The sequence below is a fragment of the Suhomyces tanzawaensis genome (genome assembly GCF_001661415.1).
Source record: "Suhomyces tanzawaensis NRRL Y-17324 unplaced genomic scaffold CANTAscaffold_1, whole genome shotgun sequence".
Classification (NCBI taxonomy): Eukaryota; Fungi; Ascomycota; class Pichiomycetes; order Serinales; family Debaryomycetaceae; genus Suhomyces; species Suhomyces tanzawaensis.
The window spans coordinates 696,020-717,368 of record NW_017963636.1 but is presented as its reverse complement, the minus strand read 5'-3'; the positions used below and the strand labels follow the sequence as shown (position 1 = coordinate 717,368).

At 45.9% G+C, this 21,349-nt stretch overlaps 11 protein-coding genes across 11 annotated transcripts; 6 read left to right on the top strand and 5 right to left on the bottom strand.

Annotated features, from left to right (window-relative positions):
- The first annotated feature begins 161 nt into the window (after positions 1 to 161).
- On the top strand, positions 162 to 2,515 carry CANTADRAFT_114761 (Rab GTPase-activating protein). The gene has a single exon (XM_020206199.1). The coding sequence runs from the start codon at positions 646 to 648 to the stop codon at positions 2,389 to 2,391; it is 1,746 nt and encodes a 581-aa protein (XP_020066745.1). The 5' UTR covers positions 162 to 645; the 3' UTR covers positions 2,392 to 2,515.
- A 124-nt stretch (positions 2,516 to 2,639) lies between these two features.
- FOL1 (trifunctional dihydropteroate synthetase/dihydrohydroxymethylpterin pyrophosphokinase/dihydroneopterin aldolase) lies at positions 2,640 to 5,003 on the bottom strand (the record flags this gene model as incomplete). Its single annotated transcript, XM_020206429.1, has 1 exon — positions 2,640 to 5,003. The coding sequence occupies one exon, from the start codon at positions 5,001 to 5,003 to the stop codon at positions 2,640 to 2,642; it is 2,364 nt and encodes a 787-aa protein (XP_020066744.1).
- A 499-nt stretch (positions 5,004 to 5,502) lies between these two features.
- Positions 5,503 to 6,573, bottom strand: CANTADRAFT_19244 (uncharacterized protein; the record flags this gene model as incomplete). Its single annotated transcript, XM_020206428.1, has 1 exon — positions 5,503 to 6,573. The coding sequence occupies one exon, from the start codon at positions 6,571 to 6,573 to the stop codon at positions 5,503 to 5,505; it is 1,071 nt and encodes a 356-aa protein (XP_020066743.1).
- Positions 6,574 to 7,122: 549 nt separating this feature from the next.
- Positions 7,123 to 7,527, bottom strand: CANTADRAFT_115622 (uncharacterized protein). Its single transcript, XM_020206201.1, has one exon. The coding sequence runs from the start codon at positions 7,415 to 7,417 to the stop codon at positions 7,214 to 7,216; it is 204 nt and encodes a 67-aa protein (XP_020066742.1). The 5' UTR covers positions 7,418 to 7,527; the 3' UTR covers positions 7,123 to 7,213.
- A 111-nt stretch (positions 7,528 to 7,638) lies between these two features.
- On the bottom strand, positions 7,639 to 9,582 carry CANTADRAFT_46203 (Nrd1 complex RNA-binding subunit; the record flags this gene model as incomplete). The annotated part of the gene is made up of 1 exon (XM_020209306.1): positions 7,639 to 9,582. One exon carries the CDS (start codon positions 9,580 to 9,582, stop codon positions 7,639 to 7,641), a length of 1,944 nt encoding a protein of 647 aa, XP_020066741.1.
- A 354-nt stretch (positions 9,583 to 9,936) lies between these two features.
- Positions 9,937 to 11,140, top strand: CANTADRAFT_24496 (mitochondrial 54S ribosomal protein mL46). The gene has a single exon (XM_020207136.1). The coding sequence runs from the start codon at positions 9,977 to 9,979 to the stop codon at positions 10,829 to 10,831; it is 855 nt and encodes a 284-aa protein (XP_020066740.1). The 5' UTR covers positions 9,937 to 9,976; the 3' UTR covers positions 10,832 to 11,140.
- Positions 11,141 to 11,518: 378 nt separating this feature from the next.
- ERV46 (Erv46p) lies at positions 11,519 to 12,742 on the bottom strand (the record flags this gene model as incomplete). The annotated part of the gene is made up of 1 exon (XM_020206427.1): positions 11,519 to 12,742. One exon carries the CDS (start codon positions 12,740 to 12,742, stop codon positions 11,519 to 11,521), a length of 1,224 nt encoding a protein of 407 aa, XP_020066739.1.
- A 466-nt stretch (positions 12,743 to 13,208) lies between these two features.
- CANTADRAFT_45235 (uncharacterized protein) lies at positions 13,209 to 14,216 on the top strand (the record flags this gene model as incomplete). The annotated part of the gene is made up of 1 exon (XM_020209189.1): positions 13,209 to 14,216. The coding sequence occupies one exon, from the start codon at positions 13,209 to 13,211 to the stop codon at positions 14,214 to 14,216; it is 1,008 nt and encodes a 335-aa protein (XP_020066738.1).
- Positions 14,217 to 15,365: 1,149 nt separating this feature from the next.
- CDC24 (Rho family guanine nucleotide exchange factor) lies at positions 15,366 to 17,891 on the top strand (the record flags this gene model as incomplete). Its single annotated transcript, XM_020206426.1, has 1 exon — positions 15,366 to 17,891. One exon carries the CDS (start codon positions 15,366 to 15,368, stop codon positions 17,889 to 17,891), a length of 2,526 nt encoding a protein of 841 aa, XP_020066737.1.
- A 281-nt stretch (positions 17,892 to 18,172) lies between these two features.
- Positions 18,173 to 18,656, top strand: CANTADRAFT_24493 (uncharacterized protein; the record flags this gene model as incomplete). The annotated part of the gene is made up of 1 exon (XM_020207135.1): positions 18,173 to 18,656. A coding segment is annotated over exon 1 (211 nt), but the record flags the coding sequence as incomplete, so codon positions are not given.
- Positions 18,657 to 19,213: 557 nt separating this feature from the next.
- Positions 19,214 to 21,253, top strand: CANTADRAFT_24492 (putative electron-transferring-flavoprotein dehydrogenase). The gene has a single exon (XM_020207134.1). The coding sequence runs from the start codon at positions 19,242 to 19,244 to the stop codon at positions 21,135 to 21,137; it is 1,896 nt and encodes a 631-aa protein (XP_020066735.1). The 5' UTR covers positions 19,214 to 19,241; the 3' UTR covers positions 21,138 to 21,253.
- The last annotated feature ends 96 nt before the right edge of the window (positions 21,254 to 21,349 follow it).

Below are 21,349 nucleotides of genomic sequence, written 5' to 3'. Positions count from 1 at the left end.
CGTAATCTTTCCAGTAGTATTAAGTGCCCTAACTGGGTGTGGCTAAACCTGTCATTATAAGTCTGCAAAATTATGAGCTACAATATTGAACCTAGACCATAATTAAAGGAACTACGAAAGCCAAATCCATATCAAGATGTCAGTCTGGTTCTCGATGTGCAATTCCTCTCTCTCGAGACTACACTCTCTTGGATAACTACTGTAAATTTCCCAAGTAGACTTTGCCTCGTAATTCACCTCTGGTGCTCATAAAATCACCAATAGCGAATTCAAATTCTTACCATCCAAACAATTCAAAATTCATGTCCTATTGTGCTATCCCGAAATAAAGAAAGAGAACACAAGTCGCCCATCAAGTGTATATGGTGCCTAACAGTCCAGTAAAATTGTCACTACCAGAACCACTTATGAAATCTAGCCATACATTTCATCTCCACCCTTAATTTGTCACAATTCCTATTGGTGCCGCAAGTGGCAGCTTCTCTGATCTTGGCAACGCCCTGCACGCGCTCGTGCCCCTTCCGACCCCTGCCTGTCTGTTCCTGCCCCATTCACAACCTANATCACCTTTGATGCTGGGCGACATTGTCGCGCCTCCGATCGCCTATAACGACACTTCACTCTGGCAGTCTCCACCACACGGCCATGGCACCCGAGGACAAAACTGAAGGTAGTGGGTCAGGCCGCCCTCCCACGGTGGGTGGGGCCCACACGCTGGCGGCCAATTACCTCCTGACGCCAAAATCCCACCAGCGGACCGATTCGTCCTACTCCAGAAACTACTCATTGTTAGACATCTACGGCACAGAATCTCCCTTGGAAGAAGGCACAGCCCTGCCTGAAAGAGGTCTCGACGCCAGCATCATGAAAGAGTTGGACAGGCTCGACTTCCACGATACCGACAACTCGTTGACCCTTGACGAGCCCGAAATCGCCAGCCCTATCACCATTGCATTCGACCGCAAGAGCCAGATCCAGCCGATAAGCCCAGACAACATCGACGGACTCTTGAAGTCACCATACGACCGCTACGGTTTCAAAAAGGCCTCTGCCCACCACAGCACCACCAAAGAAGAGTACAACGAATGGTTCAAAGAGTACTCCCAGTACTCGCTCCGTCGCAAGAAGAAGTGGCTCTTGCTCATGAAATCTAACGGCCTCGGCCTCGACAACGACAATGCCATTCCCACCAGGTTCCCTCCCAAATCTGACAAGGTCAAGAAGATGATCCGGAGAGGCATACCTGCTGAATGGCGAGGCAATGCCTGGTTCTTCTACGCTGGTGGGAATGAAAAATTGAACAAACATGTGGGTGTTTACGATAGGATCGTCAAGGACACTGCCGAAGTCCAAAACAAGGATACAGAAGTTATAGAGCGGGACTTGAACCGGACTTTCCCTGATAATATTTATTTCAACGACATGCTAGGAGCGGATCCCGGATCGTCCTCCACCACCATTAATACAGACTCGCTCCCAACTGCAGAAACAGGTATGATTAAATGCTTGAGGCGAGTGTTGGTGGCTTTTGCCCACTACCAGCCCCAAATAGGGTACTGCCAATCGCTCAATTTTTTGGCAGGCCTTTTACTATTGTTCATGGAAGAGGAAAAAGCATTCTGGATGCTTGTGATTTTGACAGAGCGAATCATTCCAAAAGTCCACTCGGCAAACTTAGAGGGTGTCCACACAGATCAGGGTGTTTTGATGCTCTGTGTAAAAGAATACATTCCTCAACTTTGGAGTATTCTTGGAAAGACATTCGAGGGAGAGACCCTTTCGGAGGACAAAATTCTCACCAGGCTTCCGCCAGTGACTCTCGTGACTTCCTCGTGGTTCATGTCGTTATTCGTAGGAATTTTGCCTATTGAAACAGCCTTGAGAGTGTGGGATATATTGTGGTATGAAGGCTCCAAAACCATTTTCAGGATCTCGTTAACTATCTGTAAAATGTGCCTTGATAATCCAGAATTCCAGAAGGCTCGTGGCACTTCGGGTGGAGGTGCAGAGATGGATCAAATCGAGTTATTCCAGTTCATGCAAAATTTTCCGAAGATTATACTTGATCCAAACTTTTTGGTTGACAATTGTTTCAAGAAAATTGGTGGGTATGGTTTTGGATCGTTGCCCCAGGATGAAATTAACAATTGTCGTGAGTTTGTCTCAAAACAGCGAAGTAAGTTGAATAGCAAGAAAACTTCGAGTCTTGCTACAGAGTTGACAGATGAGGAGAGAAAAACATTGATATCGAGCTCAGGTAGCTCCTACAATGATGAAGATGGAAGTATCCACGACGTTTACGGGTTTCATAGATCTATTATGAGTGGGGTGGTGTGGAATAAGAATATGAGCAATAAGATGAAGAAGAAATTCTCTAAAAGATTAAAGTGATCATTTTTCTATTCAGCTCCGACTTGAATGTGTTAAAAAAGGAATTCTATATTTTTCCGTCTAATTCCTACTCGTTCGTTTATGTCTTCGTTAGAAAATACCTTCTAACCTTGGCTGTTTGCATTTATCACCAGGCTATTGCCGGTAGCCTCTAGGATTACATTTCGTGGTGAAGACTTGTTCTTCAACAAGCATCGCCTACCATTTGATTAGTCATTATCTTATATTAATATACAACTATTATTCTCTTAGAAAAGTTCTCTATAAATTGCATCGCCGATTTTGATTGCCTCCTTGGCTTCCTTCACATCGTGAACCCTGACTATGTCAGTATTTTGCTCAATACAAGCAATGATTGCTGAAGCTGTACTAATAACACGATTAGCGGCAACCGGTTGATCTGTGAGAGTACCCAAAAACTTCTTTCTTGATGGTCCCAACAAGGTTGTCAATCCATTGAAACTTAAGTAGGAGTGGGTAACTGAATTGTCAGTCGGGTCAGTCTCGTTCACTAACACTGAATACTTCTTGAAAGTCGACGCATGTCTTATGATAGAAAGATTCTGTGGTAGGTTCTTGGCAAACCCGATACCTGGGTCAGCAATAATTTGCCATTTTTTGACTCCTGCTTTGAAAGCCTTCAACATTTGAAGACTCAACTCTCTAGAAATGCCGTTAATTAAATTATTCACTTCGGGCTTGAACTTCAATTCTTGGTGCTCAGAGTTCTGGCCAACAATATACTCAATGATATCATCATTGGTATTTGACTCATATGTGGTTAATTTGCTCATGGTCTGTGCGTTACCTCTAGTATGATTCATGATGTATGGACACCCATACTTGGCAACAACTTCGAATATTCTTTCATCGTACAAACCCATAGAAATATCGTTAATGATGTCTGCGCCATTTATCAAACATTGTTCAGCAACATCTGCTCTATAGGTATCAATAGAAATGATACAGTTGGCTAACAGTGGATCAGGATGACTTCTAATGGCCTTAACAACGGGGATTATTCTTCTGAGTTCTTCCTCCAAAGATGGCTCTTCAGCACCAGGCCTAGTGGAAACACCACCAATATCTAAAATTGTTGAACCTTGCTCAATCAACTCTTTTGCTTTCACTAAAACAGATTCAATGGAAGCATTGCTGTTGCCCCCATCACTGAAAGAATCTGGGGTGATGTTCAAAATACCCATAATCAATGTTGAATGTCTGTAATTCAATTGGTCAAAAGTCAATGGGTTATGCTTTAATCTAGGAATTGGAATGATTTGATGTAAATGATGAGATTCTTGAAGCGACTCGTCTGGCTTACTCATCAATATTTGCTTCAAATGGTTATGAATTGGCTCTGCACTTACTGGATGGATAAAATCCGGTGGAATCAACTCACATAATGGTTGAAGAACAAATGTTCTTTCCAACATCGAGATATGAGGAATATTCAAATCTGGTGAATTGACAATCCGATCGTCATATAAGATAATGTCGAGATCAATGGACCTTGGTCCATTTTCAAACTCCTTGACTCTGCTAATATGACTATACTCGATCTCTTTCAATGCCTTCAATAAGTCATGAGGGGATTTGTCCTTAAATGCAACTTTGATGACACCATTGTAGAAATCATTTTGGTCCTTGTAATACATTGGCTTTGAAATATACAATGACGAGGTTGAAATTAAATCGATATTGTAGCTAGCCAACAATGCCAACGCCTTGTTGATGTTTTCCATGGGGTCGCCTTCATTGCATCCAAACGCAATGTACGCGGTGTGTTGTGAGATGTTGTTTAAAGATTCTTCGGCTTGAGAAGGAAGATTGAATGAGTTACTGCTGAACTTCTCGCCGGCATCGATGACAATTGGTTCAACGTCTTTGAAGGAATTTGAGGTCATGTCGGAGCTCACACCCACACCAACAGTGAAACTAATAGCATTAGGTTTGGTGACCTTCGCATTGACTGATTCGATTCCTTTAGGGTGGTTCTGAAAGATCAATTGACCTATTTTCATCACCAAGGCCTCAACTGTCTTGAAATTACTTCCTTCGACGTATTGTACCACGTCGTTGATGATTTTATGGATTGTGATGTCGGAGTTTTTGGCCACAGTCAAGACCAAATCGATATCCACGATTTGACGCTGAAGTCTTTCGAACGTGAACACACCAATAATAGTCAACAACTTGAGGCCCAGCACTTTGACTCTGTCGTTGTCGGTGACCACGTCCAACTTGGATCTTTGGATGGAGTATTCAATGGAATCGGCTCTGATCTCAGACTTGGTGCTTTTGATGGTAATCGAGGCTGTGTGGCCACCTCCTTTCTTCTCGTCAAGCACAACCTCGCTGATGGATTCGCCGATGTTGGCCAAGGACTTGAAGTTCTTGTGTTCGTTGTTCTTCATGAACTCCAAGATGTTTCTTGAGATCACTGCGTAGTTGAGCGAGTATTTTAAGTTGTCTGACACAGATGCCTGGTGGAAGTCTGTGTTCAATTCCACCGACACCTGGATGGGTTGGGGTGTTGGTCTATTCCAGGCATCCTTTCCAGTGATGGCTGTGGCTGCCACTTCTTTGATGAATACGGTATCTCTGAGCATGCTGGAGGAGTGGTGAAACGGACGATGAAAGACCGGAATAGACCTTGGCCAGTGAGACTTAATTGACGATAACACTTTGAAGACTGGATAATGCTGAATACTAATAGATCAATAAATTGAGTCGCGCGAATGCAGGTGCGAGTCAGTGATAAGATGTGTAGTGCAAAATGGCCAGCTCGGTGGTGAGTGTGTAGTCTTCAAGAAATCAACGAGTTTGTGTAGTTCCCAAACTGGATGATCTGGTAATTGCTCCCTTTCTGGGGCTCATTAGATACTCGATCTGATGAAGTCACTTTATACTTGCCAATGAGCCGTGAATCCTGCTCCCGAAGGTGTCTCTTGGTATTCTCTTGCTGGGTTAACTTACCTTTGCTTGGTAAATGGAACATTTGCCAGTAGAAGCATTGACCAACTCGTAAGTATAGGGAGTTCAAGCGGTCAATTTCCAGCCAGCTGTCTCCAACTGACTAGCATTTGAATGATATGTGTAAGTTTTTCACTAGCTCACATCATTGACCAACTCGTCAATGAGCGTCATCTTCGGCTTTTTCGTCACAGGCCCTTCATTGTCGCTGTTGTCGCCCTCAATGTCTTTGGTGTCCTCTTTCTTGTGGTCCACTTCTGACTCCCTGCCTTCTAGCTCGACATCGTCATCCACGTCGATCGAGTCGGCCACTATTAGACCATACTCGATGCTTTGGTGCATTAATTCTATTGCTTCGTCGATACCACAGCCGGTGTCCTCCATCACCAACCGGATAATTATCTCGTTCGCTAGCACATACGTCGAGAAGGCAGACGTGGTCCAGTAGGAGACAGTCTGGTTCTTTTTCGCTGCTGACCGTAGGTTTCTCTGGAACTGCTTGTTTATCATGTTTCCGATGATCAGCTGGCGCTTGATCCCGTAGTAGCCACCGTAGAAGATCTCCCAGTTAATGTTCCACTTCTCGGTGCTAGACATGGTGTCCTGGTCCGACACCTGGTGCTGCTTCTTGGCCAAGTTGTAGTAGTGGGAATCTTCACACTTGCCCTTCAACATCTTGGAGATCATGCCTGTGTGGGCTCCTGCCCGCTTCAAAAGCGCCTTTTTGGACACGATTGGAGCCGGGAACTTATGTTGCTCAAACTTCTGTTTGATAACGTCAATCTGGGAGCTTTTGTACTTGTTGAGCCGCTGTACCACACCCTCGATCAGCTGCACCGTAAGCTCTCCAGGCTCGTCCTGGTCGTCGCTGGAAGACGACGGCAATTCGACCTGTGGTTCGGGTTCTGTCAATGGCGGCAACTTCAGGGACTGGGGGAGTTCCAACTCGTCGATCTTGATGAGTCCACTCTCAAACTCGTCGTCGTTATCGTTATCGAGTTGGGGAGTGTCGGAGTACCCGTACTTCAACAGTCTGCCGAACACGTCTGGGTTGCTTGTTGGCTCTCCATGGATGTAGATACCCTTCTTCTTGGGCTTGGACTTTGGGGTGTCGTCGAAGATGCCTGGCTCACCTGAAGCAGACGGTAGTCCCTTCCAATTGGTGGGCTTTATGCTGGAATACTCTTTGCTTAGTCTCTTGGGCATGGTGATGGTGAGTGGAGCAGCGCGTTTCCGATCACTGAGATTGTGGTCTGCGACTGGATTTGGCACCCATGATGGGAGAAGGACGGTAGTGGAACGGTGAGGTGGTTGAAAGGAGTGGGAAAAGGCTGGACTGCAATAAGAGCAATGGATCTGTTCTGGTCCGTGGATCTCCGTGTGCTGAGAAGTAGAGGGAAAGTACAGTGCTGGTGTAGTTTTCTGGTGTAGTTATCTGGTGGTTGATTGCGAAATCTGATGGTACTGGGGAATGAATACTCTTGTGAGTTAATTCCATTTTTCAGGCTTCCCCTTAGCTTACCATAAAACGGTATCGAACTTGACCATAGATAGTAGGTATTCGTTTTTTCCATGCTTCAATCAATTGAAGCCAAGCATCACAATGAAGCCCTGAAGTGCAATGAAAAGGTCGAATGAAATACTAATACTGATACATCTAACATTCTTCCAGATGGGAGATACTAGCAAGAATTTTATAGACACCAAAGGTCTATTCCTTGGGCCCCGATCAGGTTTTACGTACTGTGCTAGCTGCATCTGTAAAATATTTAGAAGGAAGTACTTTAAGAGGGCCAAGCAGCAAGATGTAGATTTTTGTCTACTTTTTGACATCGTGGAACTTTCACTAATCATATTGGGCAGATACTGATATGTAGAGGTCGCTACCTTTTTTAGTATAGCAATAAAATCTGCCTTTAGGTGTGTAATCAGATGTTCTTATCAAGTAGCCACTAGAACTATTACAAAGTTCGATAAACAATTGCAACCTTTCTTTGTCCTGGTTGGCTTCATAAGCAACAAAATGATTAGATAGTTTACCCTTATACATTTTATACGTATATTTGACGTATTTTCAAAAAATTATACAATTTATAACAACCACATAATACTAACACTAACTTTCACAAATTACAAATGACACAAAGTAACTCTTTACAACTTTAAGTTGATATGGCCTGAAGCTGCTTATTATGTTATCGATACATTAAATTGAGGAAACTAAGAACGATTCAAGCCGCACTTGTTTATGGATGCTATACATACTATAAATTATTGTCCCTGGGGATTGATTCCACCATTTTGGAAGAGGTTGGCCAATTGGGCACTCAAGTTTGGTGGTGCTTGTCCTTGGGGCATGAAACTTGGTGGTGCTTGTCCTGGCATACCTGGGTATGGAGGTAAGCCTGCTGGAGGCTGTTGTGGAGGATTGTTGGAGTTGGCAAACAATCCAGACAATGGATTCACAGATGACTGCGAGAATGTACTGAAATCTGGTTGACTTCCGTGCGACATGTTGGCAGCGATGTTCTGTTGAGGAATCAAGGTGGTCTTGACATAGTCCTCATCAGGTTCACCTGGCTTGTTAGACTTTGGACCGTTTCTGGCGGAGTTGGTAGGCATCTTCTTAGACATGGCCTTAGAAGAAATACCAGCTCCAATTTCGATATCTGGCTCGTCAATCACCATACCACTAGAAAGTGGCTGGCCACCAGTACCACCCCATTGTGCCTGTACAACCCAGGTCTTATCAGCATCAGTCAATCTCTGGATTGGAATAACCGAAATACCGTGTTGGTAGTTGCAACAGTCTCTTGGACCAAAACCGACACCCCAACGAGTTCTTAATGGCAATGAATTATCCTTGTTGAAAGATGTAATTACTTGTTCGGCTTCCCTTCTAGAGTAAACCTTGATAAATGCGTGTTTTCTTTCACTGTTCAAAATAACAGATTGCACTTCTGCATAAGGTCTTAAGACTGATGATAAGGCTTGTTCATCCATGGTGCGTGGAACACCACCAATGAATAAGGTTCTTGACAAGACCTTGAAAGAACCTTGTGGCAAAGTAGGATCAAAGCCAACGTTTCTTGGACGGTAGTGAGGGGTACCTTCGATATTCATTTCGCCAGCAGCGAGTTGAGGGTTGAAGCCGCCATTTTGCAACTGTTGTTGGAACTGTTGTTGGAATTGTTGTTGTTGAGATTGTTGAGGAAGACCTTGTTGGAAGTTACCATACTGTTGGTTTCTTGGTGGAGATCTGTCTCTTCTACCATATTGGTTTTCACCTCCGCGTCTAGGAGATCTAGATCTGTTTCTTCTGGAATATGCATCAGCACCGGAGTCACGGCCACGTCTATCGTTGGAGTAATCCTGTCTTGGTGGTTGTGGAGGCAAACCATTGCCAGCAGGAGCTGGAGGAGCAGAGTTTCCACCTTGCATTTGCTGCAACATGTTGAAAATCAATTGCTCATTTCCAGCAGGGGCACTGGGGGCCTGTGGCTGGGATTGAGTAGGATACGAAGGTTGGGCCGAACCATTGTTGGCACCAGAGAGGGCAGATAACTGGGACAAAATGTTGTTAGCGTTACTCTCTGGCTTAACTGTTTCAGCAGCGGAAGAAGTGGGAGTGTTCGAACTAGAATTCGACTTAGCCAAGGAAGCCAACGCCGACAAAATACTGTTGGATCCTTGATCAGATCCAGCAGTAGGCTTGACTGGCTCAACCTTGGATCTTGGAGGAGTTCCTGGAGGGGTGGTAGAGACAAAATGCTTTGATCTGATTGCTTTCAAGATTTCTGGGTCAAACGTTTCAGCTCTTTCCCAGATGTCAACCACCTTACTAATCTTAGTGATTTGGGATTGACTGATCTGCAATTCCAATGCATCATCAAGGATCGACTCTATCAATTCACTGATCTTGTAAACTGCGGCACCATAACTACCTTCTGGGGCCAGAGAATTAATGGCTTGGTTACGTTGCTTAGCTTCTGTGGTGTATCCTCTTACGATAGAATCAACCACATATACCACACCTAACTTATGAGAAGATGGGACAGCCTTACAGTTAGCGTATAACGTAGTTATGATTTTTGATTCTTGATCAACGTTCTTGACAGCAATATCAGTCAACCTCTTAATACGAGAACCAGAGACACCTGGTGCCTTTAATGTGGGGATTTCTTTTAAGATGGATTCAAACTCTTCAACAGACATATTGGAACCTTTTATCAACTTTACGGCTTCTACTTGAGACTGTAGATTATACTACTGTATGATACTTACGGAGTATCTTTTCAAACTCAGTAAAAATATATAGAAATACTTCAAAATACGAGCCTTACTAGTGGATTCGACTACTGGATTTACTTTCTGTTACTGACCTCAAAAGGACTTTGATTAGATTGGTGGTAAAGAATGAATGATGCTAAAAGCGCGAAGGGCAAGGGGCAATGCTGCCTTTTATAGTCATGCTGCCAGTTACCCGGATATGAGGCGCAGCCCCAAAAGTACTGCGAGGCCCAAAATTACGCGCAGAGTGAAAATTTCCAAACCTATAACCAAAAAAGTCTGCTGCACCAACAAGCACAGATCCATACATCAGCACGTCATGAGAGGTTTGTCAGGCAACCTTAGCCGTGTGGGATTGGTCCGGGCATACTCCACCGCCAACCCCACCGTTTCATCCACCTTAATATTGTCCAGAAACCCAGTTATAACCGCGGATGTTCCCAAGTTCGAGGCTCAATACTACAAATACCAAAACGAGTTATGGAGAAGATTGATGTGGACTTTCCCCAAATGGTTCTACTTCAGAGAAGGTACCTTGGCAGAGCAAAGATTCAGACAATTGAACAAAGATCCTGTGGCTGACAATCCCAACATCGAATTCCCAAGAGGAAGACCACAAATAAGACACAAGAGAGACAGAAGATTCAAACAAGAGCTCAAGTTACCAAAGACATACAAGGAAGCGGACGAATTGGAGCCAGCAGAGTTGGAACAAGCCCAGGACACCATAACCGAGGACGACTTGGCCCGTAAGATTGTGCCCAACTCCAGAACTACCAAGGCCGATCAGGAAAACGACTTGACCAGCTTGGAAAGAAAATTGAGCCGGACCTTGTACTTGACCATCCAAAATGGCTCCACTTGGATTTTACCAAACTTCCCTGAACCTTCATCTGAACAGGTTACTGCATTACACACCTTGGCCGAAGAAGGTTTATACAAGATTGGTGGTGAAAAAATCAACTACTTCAATGTTTCCAACACTCCTTGCCATGTATATAACAACTCCAAGGATAACAAGAAGGAATACTTCATCAAGTCGCACATTTTGTCGGGAGATTTCCAGCCCCAAGACAAGTCCATGAAATTCTTATGGTTGACCAAGGAAGAATTGAAGACTCACTTGGACAAGGAATACTACCAAGATATTGAGCATTTGTTGAGTGAAATATAGACGTGTATATAGCAACAAACTAGCCATGCTAGCGAGTGTACAAAGAACATAGACAGTTGTAGACGGTCAACTCGATTGGAGATTGAGAATAAGTGATGAAATTGACTTTGGGGGCTTCACTAATTTTAGAGTAAGTTCAGTGGAGAGTTTAGTACTGAGATAGAGCTTATTTGATATTTGAACGGGAAGTATAAGGCAATACGCTCCGATAGTTCACCAGGAGTAAAATCAATGAAGAGTTGGATTGTTGAAATAATCTGTTATGAATAATTACAGCTGATATTCAAACTTTTTGGGTGGACTTAAATTTGTAGATCAATTGGAAATAATCATTAAATTCTCAATGATAGGCAGCTAAGAATTGGAGTTAACGGATAATATCTCCTAGAATTGGCCCGATAATTGTAGTTTCCTTCAAGTTCACTTGGCCATCACCAACTGCCATTTGGGTGGTAACGATGGAATCTCGCTTCCCTCGTTATATTCCAAACTATCAGTTGTTAGCCAATCGCTATTACTACTTGACTAAATTGTCTATACATTTTTGTGTCTATCATACACTAAATAAGATGGAAGTGGTAGTACAACAGTAGCGACTCTATCATTATAGTTAGGAGTCAACACAGAAATATTGAGCCACTTATTTTTGGGATTCGGTATTCAACAGTTAGGACCTTCAAGGCAGAATTACAAGTCCTTCTTGCCCTTCAACGCCTTCTCAGCAGCCCACACAGATCTGTCTAACACAGTTCCGACCATCAACACACCAGCAATGGAACTGATGACTCCAAGCACGAAGCCTGACCAGGTCTTTGCGTATTGTTCACGGTTGATTATCTTCAATGGCGAGATGTCGAAGTGGAATGACACCCCTGGAACTCCACCTTGGGCGTGGAAGGTGTGCTCGTGGTCCTTATCCTTGCCACCCATAAGTGGTCTGTCGTGGGTGATCACCGAAAACTGGTTGGTGTCCAAAGGCTGGCCTCCCTTCAAGTACTCGAATCTGGTGGCCACAACCTTGAGGTAGTAGTCGTACACTTGTTGCTTCAAGCCGTCGACCACGTGGTAGCTATCCAAAGGATGTGTCGACTGGACCAAGTCCCGTGAAATGGGGTCGTTGCCGAAAGATAAGTGGTTGATGGTGTGGTCGAAATTGAACTTGTCCTCAAACTTGTCGTACAAGGACAAATCGTGCACATGCTTGCCCCTCAAAGTGAAAGAAGCACCAGGAGCAAAGTCCAAGGTACCAGACACACGGCTGATCTGGGTGGAGCCCCGAACACGGCAGCCTTCGTTAGCAGCAATTCTCTCATTCAAGCGGGTGACGTATCCTTCCCTTTCACACTGTTCGATGTTGGAACCGTCGTAGAAGCCCCACAACTTTTCTGCGTACGCCAACTTGACGGTTTCACAGTCGTTGCAACAGTTTTCGTTGTTGTCCTGGGGCAAGGCTCCGTAACACGAACCACAGTAGTCGGATCCAGGGACGGGCTTGGCCATCTCGCTCAACGACTTGTCATTGTTCAAAGCAATGCTGTCGGTAGCAGGCAATTCCTGGCCTGGGGTGCCGTCTGGGTTCTTTGTGATTCTGAACTTTTCGAAGCCAGATTTCAAGATGTTCAACTGCACGTCGCCACTCTCGTCCAACAAGTCGAGCGAGAGGATCTCGCAAGGGATTTCGGGGAACGAGATGTCCAAGTTGATGTCCAATCTCTTGTTGATGTCTCTGTCCACCACCAACTCGGGTCTGGTGATCACACTGGTGTAGTCAACATACTCGTTTCGGATGAGTAACAACACGATCAACACACACACCAAGGTGATGATGCCTCCGGAGGCAGTCCTGATGCGCGCATCCTCTACCGTCTTGGCGAACGCATCCAACGATGTTAACTTGGGTCTGGATGACATGGTGGCCGTGGCTGATCTGAGTGTGTTCGTGTCGTTTTTCAGTGGTGCGAGACATTTGGTGCGATTGGCAGCATTTGAAGACATTCTACTAGGTAGACTACCAGATACTAGGCATCACCATCAAGAAGGCCAGACACCGCTGAGCCAGCTGAAGACATAGAAAGAGGCTACTTTTGGAGAGAAACCTTCAAACTGAGTGACCCAAAGTAACATTCCGAACCATCACTTAAGTGATTATAACTGACTGGCTTATACCAACAGATACATCAGTTCAGTTATCAAACAGAACAATTCTTTCCAGATACATCCAGAAACATCAGTTGAGCTAAACTGAGCAATTGACTGGCTTCTACCACTAGATTTCCCAGACATCTTACACTGGATCACAAACTGCAAGGAAATTGAGCATTCCACTAAAGGCTTTACACACCAGCTGAGTACGCTTGAAAGGACTAATCTATTCGCCATGACCAGCAAGGCCAACAAGAACTTTTTCAAAAACTTCACCCCCGTGCTTGTCCGGGACAAGCCACTTCCTGGCCATACCTCATCCAGCACCGAGATCATCCTCATCTCCATCAACGTCACGGGTAGCCGTTTGGTGGCGTCCAGAACCGACAAGTCGTTGAGGATATGGCGGTGCTTGCCCGACCGGGCCTCCGACCCCATTATCATCGAAGACGCACACACCCGGTCAGTGGAGCTGGTGTCGTGGAACCCCCAGACAGAACACTCATTTGCATCCGTGGGCCGAGACGAGCACATCAAAATATGGAAAGGTCTTACAGGCACCTTGGAGAGGCAGATCAAGGTGGAAAAGGGCTTGGGGCAGGCCGATGGGGCCTGCTTGAAGATCGTGGCCTACTCCAACGATGGCAAGGTGCTTGCTGTTGTGGACAGAGACTCCACGGTGTTAGTATACTCCGTGGAGCAGAACTACCAGAAGGTGGCCGAGTTCAAGATCGACGAACACATCTATGACTTAAAGTGGTTTAATTATAACCACGGGTACTTTGTTTTGGCGTTGAACGACGGCACCTTGCCGGTGTACGCCCTCGAGGACGAAGGCTGGAAAATCAGCTTGAAATCGACCTTGACAGGCCACCGTTCGGCAGCCACCACGGTGTCGGTGGATCCCAGGGGGGCCTTTGTTGCGGTAGGGTCCAACGAGGGTACGCTCAGCATCTGGAACACCGCCACCATGCTTAACACTAGGGTGATAACTGGCGTGGACGAGGCAATTGCTTGTGTGGACGCCTCGCGAGACGGAACTTACATTACCGCATCGTACGATCGAGGCTCCAACACTCGGGTGTTCGAGGTGGAGTCGGGGGAGGAGGTGTACGAGGTGCAAAACAGCGCGTCGGGCCAGCTGACATTTGCGTCCGTGGTGTGGTTTCCCAATAAGACTGCTTTTGCGTACAGCAGCGACCATGGCACCACCATTGCATTGACCAAGAAACCGTCTAGCTAGGTGCAAAAAATAAGGAGGAATATCCGCACTTATTCATCGCAGAAACAGTTAGATAATACCAAAGAACAATAGAGCATCAACTAACCACGATTCTTGAATATTCTGTAGCGGATTTACCAATCGTAGATCAAGTTTCAGGATATTATCAACCTGGAAGAACAATCCATCGTAGAGTACGTCACAATTAGATTGCTAGGACTGGCTTGACTGCCTCGGATGTTGCACATCTGGCAGCCTCGGGCAGCCCCGCTGAACGACCGTCCGGAGGCACCACTGCACCGAATTGACCCTGAAACGACCATGCACTTCATTATCATTAGCCAGGTTCTGTCGTAGTGCGCAAATCCGGAATAATAGCGTGCGTGCAAAATACGATGAAAAGCTTGAAAATTGGCAGGTGCAGCTCATAGCAATCGGGACACTGAGTGAGGTTACGAAACTTGGGGTGCACCCTTTGGCAGCTTCTCATCCCTGAAGGGGGACCCCATATAATTGGTGAGTTATTTTCCAACCTCGATGCACGGCCATGCAGGCTGTCGATGGAGACCTGCAAGCGCATTGACCAAAGGTACTGGAACTATTCAGGAGCTTATAAGGCGGAGGGTTGCGGAGGAGGGCCCCTCCTTTGCATGGGTCCACAACCACCAGCTGCAACGAAACACCCTTTCAATCGGGATGGTAGCGGGCCCCAGGTGGAATTGCCAGGGTCGAGGACTGAGATAGGTGCAGGAACTGTCGTGGACGCACCGGGCATGTCGCAGTGTCGCGGGCCCGCCACAGGGGTTTTTTTGCCCCGGTGTAAATCCAGGACCGTCTCGGTAAATCCAGGACTAGGCGGTGGAGGGACGTTAGCGCCCGGGCCTGCCACCACCACGATTATCTCTCCACCTTCTTCTCCCCAGCTCCTCCCATCCTTACTACCTTTCCACCGTGCCCCTTCGCCCACCTTTTTCCCCCATCCATTTCCCCCATCCTTCTTCCAATCCTGCCCTTCCGCACCTCGCATTGTGTCTACACCAAAACAGAAAAAATCACCTTTCTCGTGTACACCTACCACCAACTATCCATCGGATAATCCACCACCACTTGCCCAAAAGCCACTATCGCTAGCCCCCGTCTGGTCCTCGTACCCTCCCACACTCACACACCATGGACATGAACCACCCAGGGCCCCCAGGGCCTTTCAGAACCGTGTCTACCACGTCCAATCTCTCGTTGAACTCGTCAACCACTAGTATCACCAGAGTGGCGCTGGGACCCCTCCTGGCAATCAATGCCAACTTCAACAAACAGCTGTCAGCGCAGGACCACTTGCACTACCAATGCCTGGCGCTCAAACACAAATTGATGGCCATTGACGGCATGGAACCGTTTATGAATACCGCGTTCAACGCTGCTGAGCAGTGTGCCGAGCAGCAGGCGTTGGCGCTTTCACAGCAGATGCAGCAGGACACCTCGCGGTCTGCAAGTGATTATCGAGCTTCCGTGGGGTCCACAGGCTTCTCAATCCACTCCGACACCTCTTCGTCCTCCAACTTGACCACGCTCACCAACGGAACCACCCCCAACAAAGCGTTAATCAACAACAATATCTTCACATTCACGGCAGGAGTGCTCCCAGCCAACTTGAGCGTGGATCCTGCCACCCAGTTGTGGAAGTTGTTCCAGCAGGGTGCCCCCCTCTGCTTGATCTTCAACTCGATTGTGCCCGAGTACCAGATCTCTATCATCGGCAGCGACGACTTGCGCATCTGCAAAAAGTCTGTGTACGACTTCGTGATCGCCGTCAAAACCCACTTGAACTTCGAGGATGAGATCATGTTCACCATTTCAAACGTGTTCCTGGACAGTACCCAGGACTTGCTCAAGATCATCAAGGTGGTCAATAAGTTGTTAGGGTTGAAGGAGGCTAAAACCTTCGAGTTGGATGCAACCTTGGTCAATTCTATGGCGGAAATCACCATCTCGGACGACAGATCCAAGGTGTTCAAAGAAATTATCGAAACAGAAAGAAAGTACGTCCAGGACTTGGAAATCTTGGCTGCCTATCGAAACGAATTGTCCAGTGCCGAACTTATCTCCAGCGAACAGATCCATGTCTTGTTCCCAAACTTGAACGAGATCATCGATTTCCAAAGAAGATTTCTCAATGGTTTAGAATGCAACATCCACGTCCCCAACAAGTATCAAAGAATCGGAAGTATATTTATTCATGCTTCTACTGGTCCATTCAAGGCTTATGAGCCATGGACCATCGGACAGTTGGCTGCCATAGATTTGATCAACAAAGAGGCCGCTAACCTCAAGAAGTCCTCATCCTTGTTAGATCCAGGATTCGAGCTCCAATCATACATCATCAAACCTATCCAAAGATTATGCAAGTATCCATTGTTGTTGAAGGAATTATTGAAGACTTCTCCAGAAGCATTGGATCAGAGCATTCCCCCTTCTGCATCTTACAACGAATTGATTATCGCAAATGGTGCCATGAAGGAAATGGCCAACCAAGTTAACGAAGCCCAAAGAAGAGCAGAGAATGTTGAATACTTACAAAAGTTAATAGACAGAGTTGGAAACTGGAGGGGCTTTAACCTTAAGGACCAAGGTGAATTGTTATATCATGGGCTTGTTGGAGTCAGAGATATGGATAATGAAAGAGAGTATGTGGCATATTTATTTGAAAGAATTGTGTTTTTCTTTGTGGAAACCGAAAAGCCATCAGAAAAGGAGAAGGAGACCAAGAAGAAGAGAGAATTGCTTTCAAGCAGAAAAAAATCATCAGCATCAGTTACATCAAGCTCAACAGCTAATTTGTTAGAATCATTAAACAAAGCCAAGAGTGATAAACTTTCACCTTTGGAATTAAAGGGCAGAGTGTACATACTGGAGATCTACAACATATCCTCCAGTAACAATAACGGCTACACATTGGTGATCTCGTGGTCTGGCAAGAAAGAAAGTGGCTCCTTCTCATTGAGATATAGAACAGAAGAATCCAGAAACCAATGGGAGAATTGTTTGAGGGGCTTGAAGACTAGTGAAATGAATAATCAGATTCACAAAAAACTCAGAGACTCACACGGGTCGCAACTGACTAATGACTCTTCGTTATACGATGTGACAGCTGCATACTCAAACTACTCACCCACTGCCCCACATAATGCTACACCTGCCGGAGGAAGTAATGATAGTATCTCATTAAGGTCATCAAACGGATCGTCATACCACCGCCACCACTCATCCTCTTCCACATTCAGTATGATGCGGCAACAAAGAGGTAAATCAGGAGGAACTGAGCCTTCTTCAANAATTTCATCCAACGGTGGATTTACAAGCTCCACACCTGGAACAACACCAACCGAAGTCTTCGCCAATGACATCAAGATTAAATTGGTGTACAACTCTGCAGAATTGACCCCATTACTCCAAGTATCGACCAATATCCTGTTCTCCGAGTTGTATCTGAGAATATCATCACATATCGTTTCTAGTGGAAAAGTTTCTGAAGACATTGTGGTGAACAAGTTGAAGTACAAGGATGAGGATGGCGACTTTGTGGTGATGGATTCGAACGACGATTGGGTATTGGCAGTAGATATGTTGGACGAACTTAGTGATGTGGACGATAATGACGGTAACGACGCTAAACGTGATTTGACCATTTGGGTATCCTGAGCTTCAGGATCATTGTGATTTTTAGAGTTAGGGATTATACTAGGGACAGGAAGAGTATTTTCGTTTGTTAACAGTAGCTGGCAGTGCTAGTTATGAATATTATGGATACACGAATACATGTTTATTGAAAAACGGAATACTAACGTAGAGAATGTATATTTCGCAGCCATCAAAAGCTTGACAATAGGCATTGTTTGGAGAGAGGGTGAGATTTGTAGCGTGAGTCTAAGGCTATGGAAGGAGAAAGTGTGATTTGTATAGTTCTTTTTCGTCTATCTTTTGGAATACTTCACGGATTGTTACCGGTAAACAATTATGCTAGGTATTATTTCGATCAAAAATTTACCTATCATGAAATAATGTGTTAACTATAAAATCGTATCGCTACCATCATTTGGATCCTACCAACCAATTTTGCCGAAAGCACTATTTCCGCAACTTTCGCTATACCTATTGGGAAAATGATGATTCAGTATTGTGTTCCTTTGGAAATCGGGTGAAAAAATCAGTTGCACCTGAGAAGTGTATTTTTGGTTTCCGAATAGGATCATAGGATGATCTCTGAGTATATACGAGAGGACACTGTTAAAGATTCCTTTGGAGATTGTGCTATTTTGTTCTTTTCATTCCTTTTCGAATATACCCACAAAACCGCACTTTTTTACGGATTCTGTGATTTTGAAGGAATTTCACAAAATAATACGACAACTACAGTCACAACTCCAAGTCAGGATAACCAGCCCAATTCTTCATATAGAGCTCTAGCCTACCAATACATGCCTGGGTCGAGAAACATCCGAACTTCCCAACAAATTGGCGAGAACCTCTTCTGTAATATGCTGATAATCACACAAAACTATTCCACAAGTTAGCTCAAACCAGTCCCATAAGTCCCATAACCACACGTATATATCCTCCTCACACTGTATCTCCTCTGCCTCACTACCCTTCCAACCATGCTCAAACCTGTCTAGTTGTCTCTTTTATCGCGTCTTTTTGCACCCGTTTCTCTTATCATTCCGAGTCATTTTTCACACGGCTGACTCCACATGCCTTATCAGAAAGATCCACAGCCACGGCACACCACACCACGCCAATCCCACCTCTCATGCCCTGCGACAGCCACCATCATCTCCACCCACCATACCACTGACACCTTCTCCCGCCTGCTCCACGCTAGGGCCAACTTTACTGCTTAGAAATTTCCTGGTTGTGATTCGCCAATAAATTGCACCGAAATTTTTTCTGCAATCATAGACTGACTCACACGCTATTTACTGCCAATAGACGCCAGAGCAGGCTTTCATTGAAACAGCACCAGAAACCATGTTGAGAACTTTGAGGCTGACGATGACTGTCTCGTGGGCCAGAGCGCTCCATAAAGCCAGTCCATTGGCCAGAATAGTGCCCGTGGCACTGTTGGTTCGGCGGTTGCCAGCGGCCAACAGACGGCTTTGCACCAGCGCCAGAGCCGCCCAGGAGCTCCAGTTCAGCCAGTTGTCGCCCGAGGACCAGGCCACGTTGACAGAGGAAAGGGCTGCTGACGCTGTGGACGTGTGTATTGTGGGTGGTGGTCCCGCAGGCTTGGCTACCGCCATCAAATTGAAGACTTTGGACAACGAACAAGGCAATGGCGATCTCCGTGTGGTTGTGTTGGAGAAGGCAGGCGATTTCGGTGCCCACATCGTCAGTGGAGCCGTTTTGGAGCCCAGAGCATTGACAGAATTGTTCCCGGACAGCGAGTTAACCAACGAGACGGGAGGTATTCCGCTTCCTCCAGACTTGGTGACCAAAGTCACCAAGGACTCGATGAAGTTCTTGACCCAGGAGTACGCATACCCGTTGCCAGAGCCTCCCCAGATGGCCAACCATGGCAAGAACTTCATCGTGTCGTTGAACAACGTGGTCAAGTACTTGTCGGAGCAGGCCGAGGAGTTGGGCGTGGAGCTCTACCCTGGCATCTCCGTCAGCGAGTTGGTATACAACACGGACGGCTCCGTCAGAGGTGTGGCCACCCAGGACATGGGTATCGCCAGAGACGGCAGCCCCAAGGACTCTTTTGAGCGAGGCATGGAGTTCCACTCCAGAGTTACAGTGTTGGCCGAAGGCTGCCACGGCTCGTTGTCCAAGCAGGCCATCTCCAAGTACAACTTAAGACAGAACAGCGAGGTCCAGACCTACGGTTTGGGTATCAAGGAAGTGTGGGAAGTCAAGCCTGAGAATTTTGAAAAGGGCTATGTTGGCCATACCATGGGCTATCCTCTTTCCACAGCCGAATACGGTGGGGGTTTCATGTACCACTTTGGCGACGGCTTGGTCGCTGTGGGTCTCGTCATTGGATTGGACTATGCCAATCCATACATCTCCCCTTACCAAGAATTCCAAAAGATGAAGCTCCATCCATACTACTCCAACGTATTGGAGGGCGGCAAATGTATTTCCTACGCTGCCAGAGCATTAAATGAAGGGGGCTACCAGTCTATTCCTCAGCTCTATTTCCCTGGAGGTGTTTTGGTGGGTTGTTCTGCCGGTTTCGTGAATGTACCAAAGGTCAAGGGTACTCACACCGCCATTAAGTCTGGTATAGTTGCTGCTGAGTCGATCTTTGAGCAGATCAAGGACCTAGACGCTGTGGATGAAAGTCTGTTCGAGGACCCTGACTATACTCCTGTCTTATTGGAAAGCTACGCCAAGGCATTTGAGCAATCGTGGGCTTATGAAGAATTGTACAACGTGAGAAATGTCCGTCCTTCCTTCAATGGACCCCTTGGGTTCCTTGGAGGATTGGCTCACTCCGGCTTGTCCACTATGATCACCAATGGTAGCGAGCCATGGACATTGAGCCACCACTCGTCTGACTCCGCAGCCACCAAGGAAGCCAAGCACTTCACACCAATAGACTACCCCAAACCAGATGGTAAGCTCACTTTTGACTTGCTCACTTCAGTCTCAAGAACAGGAACTTATCATGACGAAGACGAACCATGCCACTTGAGAATCCCAGATCAAGACTACAGAAAACACGCGGAACTCAGCTATCCCAAGTACAAGGGAGTGGAACAAAGATTCTGCCCTGCTGGAGTGTACGAATATGTTGAGGATGAGGCAGAGCCATTAGGGGTCAAGTTCCAAATCAACAGTCAAAACTGTATCCATTGCAAGACATGCGACATCAAGGTTCCAACCCAAGACATCGACTGGGCTGTTCCCGAAGGTGGAGATGGTCCTAAGTATTACATGTCTTAGGATTCGACCCAACACGAAATCTTCGAAGAACTGATAACCCAACAAAATTGTACATATTTGAGTGGATGTATCCTAGGATATTTGGCATTAAAACTAATAATTATTTATAGACAAAAGTAATGAAGCATTTAGGTTAGCGTAGCGACGAACAGCATTAATCTTGAAGGTTTCAAATTCAATTAATTCCAAGAGTACACTTGCCCTTATGCTTA

What these genes read in the sequence shown, in the direction of transcription:
- CANTADRAFT_115622 (XM_020206201.1), bottom strand. Translation starts at nt 7,417, where the DNA reads ATGTATAAGGGTAAACTATCTAATCATTTTGTTGCTTATGAAGCCAAC.
- CANTADRAFT_24496 (XM_020207136.1), top strand. Translation starts at nt 9,977, where the DNA reads ATGAGAGGTTTGTCAGGCAACCTTAGCCGTGTGGGATTGGTCCGGGCA.
- CANTADRAFT_114761 (XM_020206199.1), top strand. Translation starts at nt 646, where the DNA reads ATGGCACCCGAGGACAAAACTGAAGGTAGTGGGTCAGGCCGCCCTCCC.
- CANTADRAFT_24492 (XM_020207134.1), top strand. Translation starts at nt 19,242, where the DNA reads ATGACTGTCTCGTGGGCCAGAGCGCTCCATAAAGCCAGTCCATTGGCC.